Source organism: Arachis ipaensis, chromosome B2 (assembly GCF_059453495.1).
Source record: "Arachis ipaensis isolate K30076 ecotype BB chromosome B2, ASM5945349v1, whole genome shotgun sequence".
NCBI lineage: Eukaryota > Viridiplantae > Streptophyta > Magnoliopsida > Fabales > Fabaceae > Arachis > Arachis ipaensis.
Window position 1 is genome coordinate 112,745,624 of NC_142437.1, and position 15,207 is coordinate 112,760,830.

At 33.0% G+C, this 15,207-nt stretch overlaps 2 protein-coding genes across 2 annotated transcripts; both read left to right on the forward strand.

Moving 5' to 3' along the window:
* The first annotated feature begins 9,661 nt into the window (after nucleotides 1–9,661).
* LOC107627740 (protein FAR1-RELATED SEQUENCE 5-like) lies at nucleotides 9,662–10,564 on the forward strand. Its single transcript, XM_016330562.1, has one exon. The coding sequence runs from the start codon at nucleotides 9,662–9,664 to the stop codon at nucleotides 10,562–10,564; it is 903 nt and encodes a 300-aa protein (XP_016186048.1).
* Nucleotides 10,565–10,714: 150 nt separating this feature from the next.
* LOC107627741 (protein FAR-RED IMPAIRED RESPONSE 1-like) lies at nucleotides 10,715–12,055 on the forward strand. Its single transcript, XM_021117040.1, has 2 exons — nucleotides 10,715–11,745; nucleotides 11,854–12,055. The coding sequence occupies exons 1-2, from the start codon at nucleotides 10,715–10,717 to the stop codon at nucleotides 12,053–12,055; spliced, it is 1,233 nt and encodes a 410-aa protein (XP_020972699.1).
* Nucleotides 12,056–15,207: the final 3,152 nt, after the last annotated feature.

Consider the following 15,207-nt stretch of genomic DNA (forward strand, 5'->3'; position numbering starts at 1 on the left):
AAATTGGCTTGGTTTGGAAGAAATCACCTAATTTTAATATATATTTAATAGGTGAGTTCTACCCAACCCCCTCTAAATCAATATGCAAATTACTCCTTGTGACGTGGCATGTTTTAATTGGATGTTTAGTTTTAGTTTGAGTTAATTTAACTCAATAAGAGTTAATATCTTAACTAAAGTAGGGCAACTTTGTAATTAAATATTTTTATAAGAGGGAGGAATATATAATTTCTGTAAACATTAAAAAGTAAAGTTATATTTCTTATCATTGTTCAGAAGCTCAATGCCCCTTTGCCCCATTCCTCTCTGAAATTGAAAGAAAAAATAACTCAAGCTGTACCCACCCATTGACCCAGCCCCACCGCCCGCAGCCCGCAGCTAGTAGTCACGCCAACCACTGCAGCCACCTCAACCCCGCAGCTCCGTTGCATGTACAGGCATTGCATGTGGAAGGTCGGCGCCGTCGCAGGAGCTTGAAGTCGTCTCCTCTGTTTGAGAGCGCTCTCTCTGTATTCACCGTGCCTCCGTCACCGTCACTGTAACCGTCACTGTCAAGAACTTCTTCGTGCTTCCCTCGCCACCTGACATCTCTGTTCGTTCTGTCTTCATTCATTAGCTGGAACCTTCCCTCGCCGCTGACATCTCTGTTCGCTCTGTTCGTGCTTCAGGTAGGTCTTCTCCTTTTCTCCATTTTGTAGTATTCATTTATTTGTGTATTCTAGCATGAGTTTTGCGCTGTTCATTCTTGTGATTACTGATTTTGAAATTTCTAAGTTGTTCATGATTTTTAGTTCTGAATATCTTAACTTCTATGACTAGGAAATAAGAGTCATTTATTTTGGTTAATTACTTTATTTTGTTCATGATTTTGTTAGCTGGATTTTGAATTTTGTTTGCCGTGACTTGGAATCATTTTATAGTATTTATTTGTGTATTCTAGTATGAGTTTTGTGCTGTTCATTCTTGTGATTACAGTTTCTGAAATTTCTGATTTGTTCATGATTTTTGGTTTTGAATATCTTATATTCTGTGTCTAGGAATAATCTAATTTGGTTAATTACTTAATTTTATTCCTGATTTATGTTAGTTGGATTTTGAATTTTGTTTGCTGTGACTTAGAATCATTTTGTTTGAAATAAAAAACCCCAAGCCTTAGAGGTAGAGAAGGAAGAAGAGGAATTGAAGGAGAGATACGTTGAATCAATCAAAATGAGATGATTTTGTTATGGCATGAGGTGAAAGCTAAGTGAATTACAATGAGAAAGGAAATTACTATTATAAACTAACTAATCTCTAGCTATAACTAAGCTAATTGTAACTAATTTGTGCTGACTCATTACTAATTATAATTAAGTAAGTCCTTACTAATGTATATACATACCATAACTCCTATCATTATCTCTAATTTTCTTATTTTTTAAGCTGTTTCTTTTTTCTTTGATCTTCATCATCTCTAAATTATGCTTTCTTGAAGACTGCTGTTGCTATGCTGATTTGACCTTGATCACTAATGCTAAGTTTGTCTCTGAAGTGTAGAAAGTTTTATGAGTGTATAACCTTTGTGAAAATATCAGCCACTTGCACAATTTTTGGGATGTGGTTTATTCCGATTTCTTTGTTATTTACATGGTTTCTAAAAAAATACAAGTATATCTTAAAATATTTGGACTTAGAATGTGAAATAGGATTGACAGCTAATAATACTGCACTGAAGTTATCACAGTATATCATTGGAACTTCTATTAAAAAGAATTTTAACTCACTCATCATAGTTTTTAATCAGATCAATTTTTCTACTATATCTACAATATTCTTATAGTATCCTTTTATACTTGACCTAGTCACAGTCGTTAATTTGTTGATGCCTAAGACACCAAATTCGAATCAAGAAATACACATTATTCACTAATAGACTTTTTATCTTTAAGATCCTTAACCTAATTTGAATCACAATAAAAAATAACTGCTATAAAATTATTTCTTTTTAAATATAAATCATAGCTTATTGTACCATTTAAGTATTTCAATACTCGTTTCAACAATTTTTAATAAGAATCTAAATTAAAGGAAGTTGGATAAATTGAGAAAACTTGTACACACTATAAGAGATTTTAGGTTTGGTCACTATTAGATATTGTAAGCTGCCAATTACATATCTAAATAGTTTTGGATCACCAAAGCTTGAACTTCCAAAAGCCGTGTTAACATTAGACCTCCATCAACATTAGTGTAAATCTCCCATATTCTTCATAGAAAACTTAGCATTCAGTTTCTCTCTGACATCTCTGTTCGTTCTGTCTTCATCCGTTAGCTGAAACCTTCCCTCGCTGCTGACATCTCTGTTCGTTCTGTTCATGCTTCAGGTAGGTCTTCTCCTTTTCTCCATTTTGTAGTATTTATTTATTTGTGTATTCTAGCCTAAGTTTTGCGTTGTTTATTCTTGTGATTACTGATTCTGAAATTTCTAAGTTCATGATTTTTAGTTCTGAATATCTTATCTTCTGTAACTGGGAAATAGGAATCATTTATTTTGGTTAATTACTTAATTTTGTTCATGATTTTTGTTAGCTGGAATTTAAATTTTGTTTGCTGTAACTTGGAATCATTTTGTAATATTTATTTGTGTATTCTAGCCTGAGTTTTGTGCTGTTCATTGTTTGCTTGATGTCCCTTAATTTTGTTCTGAACTGAGTTAATTGGAATTGAAGTAGGTAATTGGAATAAGAGTAGATTTAATTTTGATCAGAAACACCTTGGATGTTGTTGTGTTATTTTTCCGAACCTTTCATCTTGTTATAGTTGCTGATGTTGTGTTGTTGTTGGTGTTTTGTTTTGTTTTTTTTTTTTAATTTATCTTCTTGCAATTAATTAGTGATTGAAAGAGTAAGCGTGGTGTACTAAATATTTAAAGATGATTATATGAGATTATGGAGAGCATTTGTCAGGGAGTGGCTGAATAGAAAAAGGAAAAATAGGTAAGCAACGGTTGCTTTGTTGAATTGGAACCCTGCCCAAGTAGATAGAATTTGACTTCGAAACAGTGAAATTAATATAATCCACTTATAGTAATTATATCCCAAGGTCTTGGGATGATCCCCTCTGTTTGCTTGTGTTCTTTTGTTACTTGAAGATATAGCCATTTTTTGCATTTGTTTTTGGTTAATTAATTCAAAATAGCCAACATACCCCTTCAGAAAAATTGTCACTGGAGTTAATGTTGCATTCGGTCCTGCTGCATTTTGGCCTTCTTGAAAGAGATAACCTCTATGTTTAATTTCCTGAACAATTATAGGCTTCTGTCTTTTCCTCATTTTTTATTCACTGTATGTTTGATTGTAGCCTCTGCTTCTCAAATGTCAATTCCTATTGTTTATTTATTATTCTTTTTTTATTTATATTGTCAAAATATTGGGTTCTGCTAATTCTATTTTGAACTAAGATGCACAGGCATTAGTATATTGAATCTGGTTTTATTGCCTAATACTAGAAGTTAGGAAAAATATGTTTTTAAATGTTAAGTTTATTATTAAAACCTCCCTTTTTCATTAGTCACAAAAAAAACACTCTCTTTTCATTCCTGAAACTTTTAATTGCTTTGATCTTTTCTTGTTGTTATAGTTATCTTTTTTTGGGTGACTTTACTGACTTGATTTTATAATTTTGCTCTTTCCGTTTATCCTGGAGGTTTCAACATCATTCTTAGAGAAAATATTAACACATACTCCTAAATACACAGTTATATACCCTTTTTTTCTTTTATGTAGTATGGCACAAAAAGGAGGACAATTTATTGCATTACTTCACAACCTATGTAATGTAAATTAACCTTTTAATAGGATTAATTTTAGAAAGAACATGCCAACTATTTTATAGCTTTTTTAGAGTTATATCTTCTATTAGTTAGGCCCTCATGCTTTTTTGTATAGTTGGAGAAGGAATGTAATTATAGGCACTTGTTCTATGTCAAGATCAATAAGTTAATTAGTCAAAGTTTTATCATATATTACCTTTTATTATGTTTATAGTTATATCATTTTTTGATGTGCATTTAGTTTATTAGCACGCACCAAGTGCAATTGTGCATTCTCCAAGTTATTACTATATTTGGTTTGAAAAATTTGAAATAATATACACCAAGAGTAAGTTCTTTTAACATATGCGTGCATAACCTGAAGTTAATTTTTTTTTATTCTGGTACTGGTTATTGATGGCTCTTTTATAACTAAGATTCTTAGAACTAAATTGACTACTTTATTGCTTATGTCTATGTATTTGCATAATCTACTTTAACAAACTTGATGGATACTACTTAGCAATTGGAGAAAAATAACAATATGAAAATATGTTGCAAGTAGAAGCATGTTCCAAGTAAGAATAAGAATGTCTGTTTAGGTCTTTAAGATACAAAGAAGCTAGTCAACCAAATGGGAAGCATAAAAGTAAATACAATTCGATGGATTGTATTAAAATCTTTTAGTTCTTTAATAATAATCTTAGTTCTGCCTTCAATATATTTGGCATGCTTTGGGCCTTTTGGGGTTAAATTCCTGCCTACACTGTCTGTATTTTGTTTCCTAATTTTAGATTTTTGTGAATAAAACAATGAACGCCAGATTTTTTTTAATCATTAAATCTAAAAAAAAGGAAAGAGAAGAAAAAAAAAACAACCAAAACATAAATTAAAAATATAAAAATTTCAAAACAAAACAGGACTTTATTTATCTTACCAATTAGATATTTACTTTGTGTCTTCATTTCCTCTTATACAAGTATAGACACCTTTAAAACATGATGTAAATTGATGGATTAATTTCTCTACACTTATGGGAATTATTATATATTTTTATTAGTATTTTAAATTCAAAGGAAATGATATAATCATGTAACACCCTAACTTTTAGCACCTCATGATCGTACTAAAAGTCCGAGTGCTACTTACCTCTAAATCTTTTTATTATATACTATCTTTATTTAATATTGAGCCTTCGCGAATACGAACCGAAACTTTAATTAAGAAAATGAAAAGAGACTTTATTTTACGCCACTAAATCACAAAAGTATATATATTCACATAGTATTAAATACATAAACTTATTTCAAGATTCCCAAAAACAAATCCTACCCCTCTAAAAACTCTAACTAACAAGGCGAGGGGAAAACAAATCCTAACAACTCAACTTATAAACATATTCCTTTGTGCTCCCGTAACTTGACAATGAGCCTTTGCACCTGTAGCTGAAAGGGGTGGAGATAGGGGGTAAGAACTGGGAAGTTCTTAATAGGGTCGGGGTTAGAAGTTAAGTTCATTTTGCCATTATTAACCGACTGCAACTAACAACAAAACACTTATAAGCATGAATAATAAAAGAACTCAGAAGTCAATCAGTCATGCAGCACACACACACAATCACAGAATTACATAGCACAGAGATATGCGCAAACAAGCATGATGCATGTCTATTCCTATCGCAGGTAATGAGCTCATTTGTCGGTTTCGACCCGCACCCGACGCAATCCGACTCGCAAGTCAGATAAGGCATTCCAGCGGCATAACCTCTGCAAGTTTCCACTTCTTGCAGGCGCTGATTCTCCAGCTGAAGTATGCCGAACATGACCTCTGCAAGTACTTGCAGGCGCTGATTCTCCAGCTGAAGCATGTGCCACTTTCTCCTGGAAGCCGTTCCATACACACGGGCGTCCCCGCACAATCATTCAAAAACAAAGCCCACGGCTTAACACTTTCACATCGGCACCATAACTATTTACTTTCCGTCACCCTCTCGTGACCTTTCAATCATTCTCATAAGTACACGTGCCGATTTATCTCCTCTTTTTCTTTTAAAACTAAAACCACATCTTTATGCCATTCTCCAAATTCTTTAAAACAATTAATAATCCAACCGACTCCAGCAGCAAAAACATTTCTTTAATAAATCAAAATCAGTTAATATATTTCTTAAAGCTTTTGAAAATTCCATTTCTTACGCCCAAAATAATCAAAGCATCCCAGCTAGTTGTTCATACATAACTGAATCAAAATCTCAAGCAAACAACAATAATTCAACAATAATTTAAAATAAACTCATTCAAATTCAAGCAATAATCAACTAAATCAACATTCACTTATCAAACTCACATTTAATTATTATAAAGTTACCAAACCCTACCTCCATACGAAATCAAACTAATGGGACCTCCGGAGAAGTTTTTTGACCGAGCTGCTGAAGGAGAAAGCGTCAGAAATCGTCTGTGCTTCCTAAAACTCCAGTTAGCCGAACTCAAGGGGCAGGAAAGCTACGTCACCGTCGACTTCCACCAATCAAGAGTGACGCCAATACGTAGAGGAGAAGGATACGAACACTTTTATCGGATTAGATTTTTTATTGGATTTATGGATCTCAAGAAATTAAAACCAGAAGCTCGAATGTTCTATGGTTTCTCAATCTCTCTCCCTTACGGCTTTTCCCTTTTTCTTTTCTCTCAAGTTCCATTCGGTAAAGCATGAATGAAAGAAATGGGAGTGATTAAAGCTAATGGGAATAGATGGAAATTTGTAGTAGCTAAGGCATTTAGGTGTCATTAATCTTATATATATATATATTGCAAACAAGCCACGTTTACTTCTTCTTTTGTACACTTGGAACCTTGACCAAGTGAATGAGATAATGGGAAGAATATATAATGACATTCCATGATTAAAATAAATATTGGCTAGGTGTCAAGGTTAATAAATAAAAGAAAGCATGTGTTATTATTATATATATACATATGCATAGTAAATCAAGTTCCATTTCCTTTCTTTGGTTCCTTTGACGTTAGGTACCTTCCAAAAATAATAATAATAATAATAATAATAATAAATTTTGTCTAATCAAAATAAATTTTTTTATAGATAATTTAAATTTAATAAGATAAGTAATAATTAAATTAAATTTTAATAATGATAAAATTTTATTTAATTATTTTGTTGAAAATAATTTTCTTAAAAACTACATCTCAATATAATACAATAATTTGTAAATAGTCAATTATTTAATTTATAAAAATTTGGAGTCTTACAAATCATGTAGATAAGTGAAGGTGTGACTTGTTTACTCAAATTATTACTCTAATATGATGCAGAGATGGGTAAGATTGAAAAAAAAAACTTGCATGGATGTGGATTATGTAGTTTATTTGCATATGGCTATGTATACTAAAAGTATAAATATGTAATGATTTTGTTTAATAAAACTCCATTATGTATATATGTATAAATGATTTGGATCTGGATATGGACGAGCCTGATTGGAAATATGAGATTATAAAAATGTGTTATATATGTTATTTAGAGGCATAGAGACTCAATCCCAAAGGTGACCCTTTTTCTTTTAGAATGAAAATTAGTGAGACTTTTTTACAAAATAGGTAATATTCAAGATGGTATTTCTTTATTTGTCATGCTAGATCAGTTTATGTTTAATTTGTTTATAATGTTAGTAGTTTTTGGTTCCCTGTCTCTGTTCATTTAGTTTTTTATCATTGATCACTTGAATAGTCAAAGTGCATTTGCTTTTCTCTTTATATTAGATTTACAATTTATTTTTTTCTTATTTTTAATAGTTTCTATTGTATTAATAAGCTACTAGACCAACTTGATTAAATTTGATTACTAAAAATAATGAGTATTTTTTGCCACAAGAATTTTTCTTTATTTTGTCAATTCATATATCATTTATATCAGATGATATTATGTCTCTTGTATGGGAAAATATATAGCTTGTCCTTCAAAATTGATACCTCTGGAAAACTTTGCTTTATAAGACTAATGACTAGGCTCATTAGTTATGGAAATTTGCTTATCTATTTAGAGCGAGTATCTCAACAAATATAGGACTTGAATTGGTAGTTTCAATGTTTTGCCTTGAAGAAAGCTATTGAAATTTTCCACTTTAGAATGGATTTGAATTTTAACAAAGTGGAGGGTGTATTCGGTTATCAATTGAGGATATATGATTGTGTAGGTAGAATGGTGGATTGTCCAATGTCATTCTAAATCTAATTTTAATGTGGAACAGTAGAGAATTGGGGTGGATGTCTAGATCCTTTCCTCCATTCAAAAGTTTTATCAAATTTGGGTCTTGCCATCTTTATACACCCAAACAGAACTTTTGAAAAACGAACGTAATGGTGGCATTTTGTCCTTATTGAATATAAGTTGGTTTGGTAAATGAGAAAGTGATTTCTACCAGATTGAAGAAATCATACCGCCTATTTATTTTTATTCTATCCTCATTGGTTATTTACATTTATATATTTTTCTTCTTATGTGGTAATTTATCACTATATCTTAATTTAACCATGCTAGGCATATGCTAAAATAAGCCACTAATATAAAATGCACATTAAAATAATTATTACTTCTGCAATTACGTTTTTGTTATATCTTTTTCTTTGCTTTATGCCTTTTAATTTTGTTCTGAACTGAGTTAATTGGAATTGAAATAGGTAATTAGAACAAGAGTAGCTTTAATTTTGATCAGAGACACCTTGGATGTTGTCGTATTTTTTTGAACCTTTCATCTTGTTATAGTTGTTGATGTTGTGTTGTTGTTGGTGTTGTGTTTTGTTTTTTTAATTTATCTTCTTGCAATGTCCCTGTTTGCTGGTATTCTTCTGTTACACACAATGCCCCTTTCACTTTCACTTTCATATGGAAGAGGATGCTTTCTGCTTTAGATTTGGTGTATAATCTCCTAAAAGTATTTACTTAATCTGAATTATTTCTATTTTATTTAATTATGTTGCTTACTTTCTAAACTAATTTTCACTTTGCTCGTTTCCTTCGAAAGAAGTGAAATAGAAGTCATTAAGTAGAGAAGGCCTTAACAAATTGTATGATATTAATTATGTATATCTATTGAATGATTATGAAGCAAATAAAAATGGGTAGTATCCAGCCAGAAATAAAAAGAAGCTGAATGCTTTTTCTTGTGCATGCCCTCATGATTCCTGAACATTAGATTAAAATGCATCAAACTCAGTGTTGTCTTCTTTTATACGCCTCATTTGAATTAATTTCTAATATTTATTATCTATATTGTTTCTATAAACATAACGTGCCCGACATAGTTCTGGTCAAGTGCAAGTATTACTACCACATGTTTTCATTGTTACATACATTTCCTTCATTTTATCTTTGGTGAGAATGTCATTTCTGCTTTGTATAGATCACGACAAATGAAATTCTAAAGTGATGAAATCACTGATGCTCATTTTAAAAAAAATTAATATAAATATATGTTGTTCTGCTTAGGTCTAAGATACAAAGAAGCTAGTCAACCAAATGGGGGACATAAAAGTAAATACAATTGGATGGATTGTATTAAAATCTTTTAGTTCTTTAAAGGTGTTGCTGTATTTTATGTAAATTAGTGGTATTTTTTCTAGTCTACATATATGTGAAATGTTAATTGTGTGGTGATGTGTTTGTTTTTTTTTATAAATTGTAGGTGTATGTTGATTTTTGGGAGATGGAGCCATCGGATAGCGATTTTTTTGGAACAGACTCCGATGAGGAGTTCCAAGAGGAGACAATCTAGATTTTTTAGACGACGATTCGGAGGCTGATGAAGATAGACCTCAAGATAAGAGAATAGCAGAGCTGTCACGAGAAGATATCATGCAACTTCAGTTTACAGATGAGGAAGCTGTTTATCGATTCTACAAGACTTATGCAATGATGCACGGTTTCGCTGTGAGGTTGGATGAAGTCAGACGCAATAGCGATGGTTGCGTAATTATGCGCCAAATTGTTTGCAATCGGGCAGGCTCAAGAAAGGAAGAGGTTGAAAAGGACGAAAGAATCAGGGACCACCGACCCCTAACTCGAAGTTGTTGCCGGGCGAGAATTCGTGCAAGACTAGATAGAAAAATTCATAAATGGAAGGTTGTTTCATTCTACGAAGAGCACTCTCATGGATTAGTTGATCCACTCGACGTTAGCATGATGCCTGAGTATCGCACATTCAGTGTCTCGGATAAAGCTCAGGCGAAAAATTTGCACGACATAGGCATCAGGACCTGTGACATCTTGGGATACTTGGCTGCTCAAAAAGGTGGATATGCAAACTTGTCATTCAACCAAAAAGATATGTACAACCTCATTACTCAACATAGGAAGGAAAAAGTGAAGGGTGGTGATGCAAATGTTGCAATAAGCTACCTGAGAGGTAAAGCTGGGAATGATTCTTATTTCTTTGGCAAGTACACATTAAGTAATGAGAATCGATTGGAAAATTTGTTTTGGGCTGATGGGACTAGCCCTATTGATTATGAGTGCTTTGGGGATGTCTTGACATTTGATTCAACTTACAATAGGAACGTCTACAATAAACCACTTGTGATATTTTCTGGTAGCAATCATCATGGGCAGACCGTCATATTTGGATGTGGTCTTATTGTTAATAAGGATATTGGTTCATACAAGTGGCTCTTGGAAACTTTTTTGGAAGCAATGGGGAATAAACACCCTATGGCAGTTGTCACCGACGGAGGTCTTTCAATGAGAGAAGGCATTAAATAGGTCTTTCCTTATGCAATACATCGACTATGTGCATGGCACTTACATAGGAATCCATGCGAGAAGGTTAAGAATAGTGGATTTTTAAATGACTTCAAGAAATTGATTTATGCTAATGTGAGTGTTGAAGAGTTTCAGGTCATGTGGGGAGACATGGTGACGAGGTATAACTTATCAAGCAACTCTTGGGTCGACCAAACCTATGAGTTGCGGAATTTATGGGCTCTTGCCTATTTGAGGGACCAATTTTTTGGGCGAATTAGGACAACATCCCAGTGTGAAGGGATTAACTCTCTGATAAAAGCATATGTGAGAAAGAAAGATACCCTTCTTGAATTCATTAATAACATGGAGACCGTTGTTAGCCATTACAGGAACAATGAAAGAGTTGCAGAGTTCAATAGTAAATATACCGATCCAGTACTTGTGACTTCTTTGTCGACACTTGAAGATTTTGCTGCAAAGACTTTCACTCGTAACATGTTCCGGGAGGTCAGGAAGGAAATTGAGGGTGCTTGTGCTATGAATACAGAGTTGGTAATTCAGGATGGTGGAAAACTATACTTCAAGTGTAACAGTTTTGGAGTGCTAGAGATTGATCATGTGGTTGAGTTTGACATAGTTGGGGGGATGCTTCGTTGTGAGTGTCTGTGGTTCGAAAATAGAGGAATTCCCTACATGCACATATTCGCATGCCTAAAGCACCAACACGTTGAAGTTATTCTAGAACGCTTAGTGTGCAAGCATTGGACGAAGAATGTCAAGAGCGATTTCATGAAGTCAAACGTCGATGATCCAAGTGATTCTGATAAGGTACTAAAGTGTCGTTTGGGTGTGTTGGGTGCTGAGTGTTCTAGGTTGATGGATGTTGAAAGTAAGAACTCAAGTGATTTTGTCGAAGTAATGAATGATGTTGTCAACACAATTACAAGACTCCAAAAGCAAGGTGAAAATCCACGCAACGGTAATTTAGATGATGACTACGTTGTTGACCCATTGGTGGTAAAGAGTAAGGGAGCTCCTAAGAAAAACTCAAAATTTAAGCAACGTAGAAGGTGTTCAAACTGTGGTGTGACAGCGCACTACAACAAATGTTGTCCTAATGTTCTTGGTAGAATCCCAAAGGAGCCAGTAGACGATGATACAGAAAAAATATCAGCAGCCATCTTGACATCCTCACTAAGGTATCTCATACTATAACTATGTTTAGAATTTCGTTGTATGGTGATTCGGCATATTGTGTTTTGGATTTATAACGGAAGATGACGTTTGGTTTATGATCAGCGCAAAAGACATGACAGTATGAAAAATCAGCAGAAGATGGAAAAAGATAGGAACATTGGTGGTGGAAAAACACCAACCTCAGCAGCTAAATCGACTTTTACAGATCAAGTGAAAACATCAAGTCCTGGTCCCGATATCCCAGTTTGTGCATCTACAAGTAACGAAGAGTCCGGGATGAGTTCCAGAACAACTGAATCTCCTGTAGGATGATTGGTAATTTTGTACCATTTACTAGTTACCTTTGTTTTGTATAGTTTGCATTCATTGATTGATTTGACATTTATTGAACTAGGAAGATTATGTCATTTTACTCATTTACTATTAAATTTTTGAAATTTCTTTTCTTTTTATGTTATCACCTTTTTCGTTTACTAAAATAGGACAACATAAGACATAAAATAAAAATACGATGTTTAAATTGTTACTGGAAAAATTATCACGTACACTACCAAAAAAACGGAGTTTAGCCACCAAATTTTAACTACAAACGCTAAATCGTGTCTTCTATTTATCACCAAATTGGCTCATATTGACGTGCCATAACTGACCTGTCTTTAATAGATTTATTAAGCTATAATATTATTTCTTAAAAATATTCTAACATTAACACAAATTTTTAAAATTAAATCTAAAAATATAAAAGATTAAATTTAGATAAAATTAAAAATTATAAAGATAATTCAAATATTCTAATACTTGAGCTACTTAAAAAGATAAAATTTATTTAGCTAAAATAATATAATTTGAATAAATAATAAAAAGTTCAGTAATTTTTAAGTAAAAAAAATTTTAATAAATATTTTAATAAAAATAAATTATTTTATCATTTGTTAGATTTTAAAAATGACAGTAATTTAGTTAAAAAAATAGTCTTTATTTATATGATTTAGTACTCACTACATATTTTTGTGAGTATTGTAAACCTCGGTTAAATTAGTAGATAATTAGTCAATAAATTAGTTTTTAATAAGGAAGATTAGAAATGTGAATATTATATCAAATTAGGATAAAACTCATTGAAACGAGAATTTTGACACCAATTTTGAAGAAAACGGTCCAAAATTGGACCGAAAGAACTGAACCGGTTGAACCGGATCCGAACCGGGCTATCGGTCCAACCGGACCAGCCCTTTTAAGTGAACCCAAGCCTTCGTCCCCCTCATTTCAACGTAAACGAAGCTGAAAGCTTCCCAGGGAAAAGAAGAACGAAACATTCCCGTAAACCCTCACGTAACTTTCCAACTCCCGTAACTTCTCCGTCCGAGCTCCGATTTCCGCACCGTTTGCGGCCACGCGTTCACCGCATTGAGCTCTACATTTCTACCAAAACAATTTCATAGGTAACTCGTTATTTTACACTCAGCCTTCATTTCCCCCAATTTTAGAGTTTGTTGAATTTCTTTGATTTTTGATGTTTTAGGATCCAATTAGCTTGAGAAAAACGTTCACTCTTGCTTATTGAAGCTTGGGTAAGGTGAGGATACGATAATTCTATTTTATTTTCATTGAATTTGAGCTTTGAGTATTAAATTGGATATATATGTGTTATGAATGTGTATTAGGTTGTGAATAAATAATTGGAGCTTGAAATTGTGAATACTGGAACTTGGAGGAAGCGGATTAGTTGAGTTTTGAGGGGCTGTCTTGGTTTTGAATAAATAGCTTTGGTCGTTACGTGGAAATCGGCCAAGGTATGGTTTAGGTTTCTTGCATTTAATATATAATGTTCTGTGAAAACTTAGACTAGATGACCATAGGATAAGTTAGAATGCAGGTGTATGTTTAATGTTTAGTAATTTGTCGATGAATATATATTTGGTTGAAGTTTATTGGATAATTAGTTATTAATTTTGGATGGTGAATGTTGTTATGTTAATTTGGAGAGAATTATGGTTGAATGTTATTGTTGATGAACATGGTTGGTTTGGTGCTTGTTGATTAACTAATGATTTGGTGAATTATTGATTTGAGGTATTTTGTGTTAAAAGCCTAGGATTTGTGAACTATGATTCTTAGTTGAATTTTGGTTGTTTATTTTTGAATATTGTATGAGTTTAATTGTTGATCTGAGGTAGATTTATTGTGGAGATTGTTATGATAATGAGGAAGGGTATGTTGAATTGAAAAGAATGCAGGTTTGGACCCGAAAAGGGTGGTAAAGTCCGAGTTTTAGAGGAAATGCTGCCGAAATTTTATAAAAATTAGAGATTTTGTTTATATGATTATTTAAAAATATTTAGATTCAAAGGTTATATGGTTTGATTTTGAGTTATTAAGAAAATGAGCATGTTTTAAGTTTGATTCATTTAGAAAAGAATGAATTATGTTTTGAACTGGAACTATTGATGGACGGAATGGGAGGTGTGATAATGAAGGATAAAGATTGAATATGATTGATGTATGATGATGAATGAAAGGCGATTGAGAATGATGTGGATGTTGATGAATTATAATTGAATTATTTAAATGGCTTATGAATTTGAATAATCTGAGATACGAGATTCCCTAGATTAAGTGCCGTGGCTTGCCACCACGTGTACCAGGTTGAAAACTCGATACTCTGTTGACCCTATAACTTAAGTGTGACCGGGCACTATATAAATTCCCGGGAATGTTACCCCCATTGAGCAATATTGAATATATGAAAAAAAAGCTATGCATAGACTCTTGGGGATGCACGTCGGGGGACTGTCTAAGGACAATTTAGACTTGTCGGGTTGGCTGGATAACCGACAGATGAGCCTCATCAGCCATAGGACAGGCATGCATCATATGCATATTACTTGAATTACTTGCTTGTGCTTTAATTGGGTGTGCCTATCTGTATTTGCCATGCTAAATATGTATTTGTTACCTGCAGTAGTTGTAACCTTCTTGTGTTTGCCTTATCTGTCTATTTGTTTGTGAAAATGCATGAAGGAGTTGGAGGTATGGAGGAATGGCAGTATGTGATTTAGATTTAAGGTTAAGTTAAGTTAGGATTAAATATTTTTAGAGAACCACCTTTTATGGCTTCTATTTAATACTTTAAGCTCTATAATCTGAGTGTCGGCGTTCTAGGATTGCCTCTGGCATTCCCTGGACCTTATATATTATGTGTGTGGCACCTTTACCATACTGAGAACCTCCAGTTCTCATTCCATACTATGTTGTTATTTTTCAGATGCAGGTCGAGAGGCATCTCGTTAGGCGTCTGGACTCTTGAAGCGAAGTGGTTACAGGGTTATTTTGTTATGCTATGATGTATATATATATGTACTTGGTTTTCTCTCCGCATAACTTGTTATTTTGATCCTCTTAGAGGTTTATGGAGAGGTAGGATTGTGTATATGTACTTTTGGGTTTTGGATATGTATGTGTAT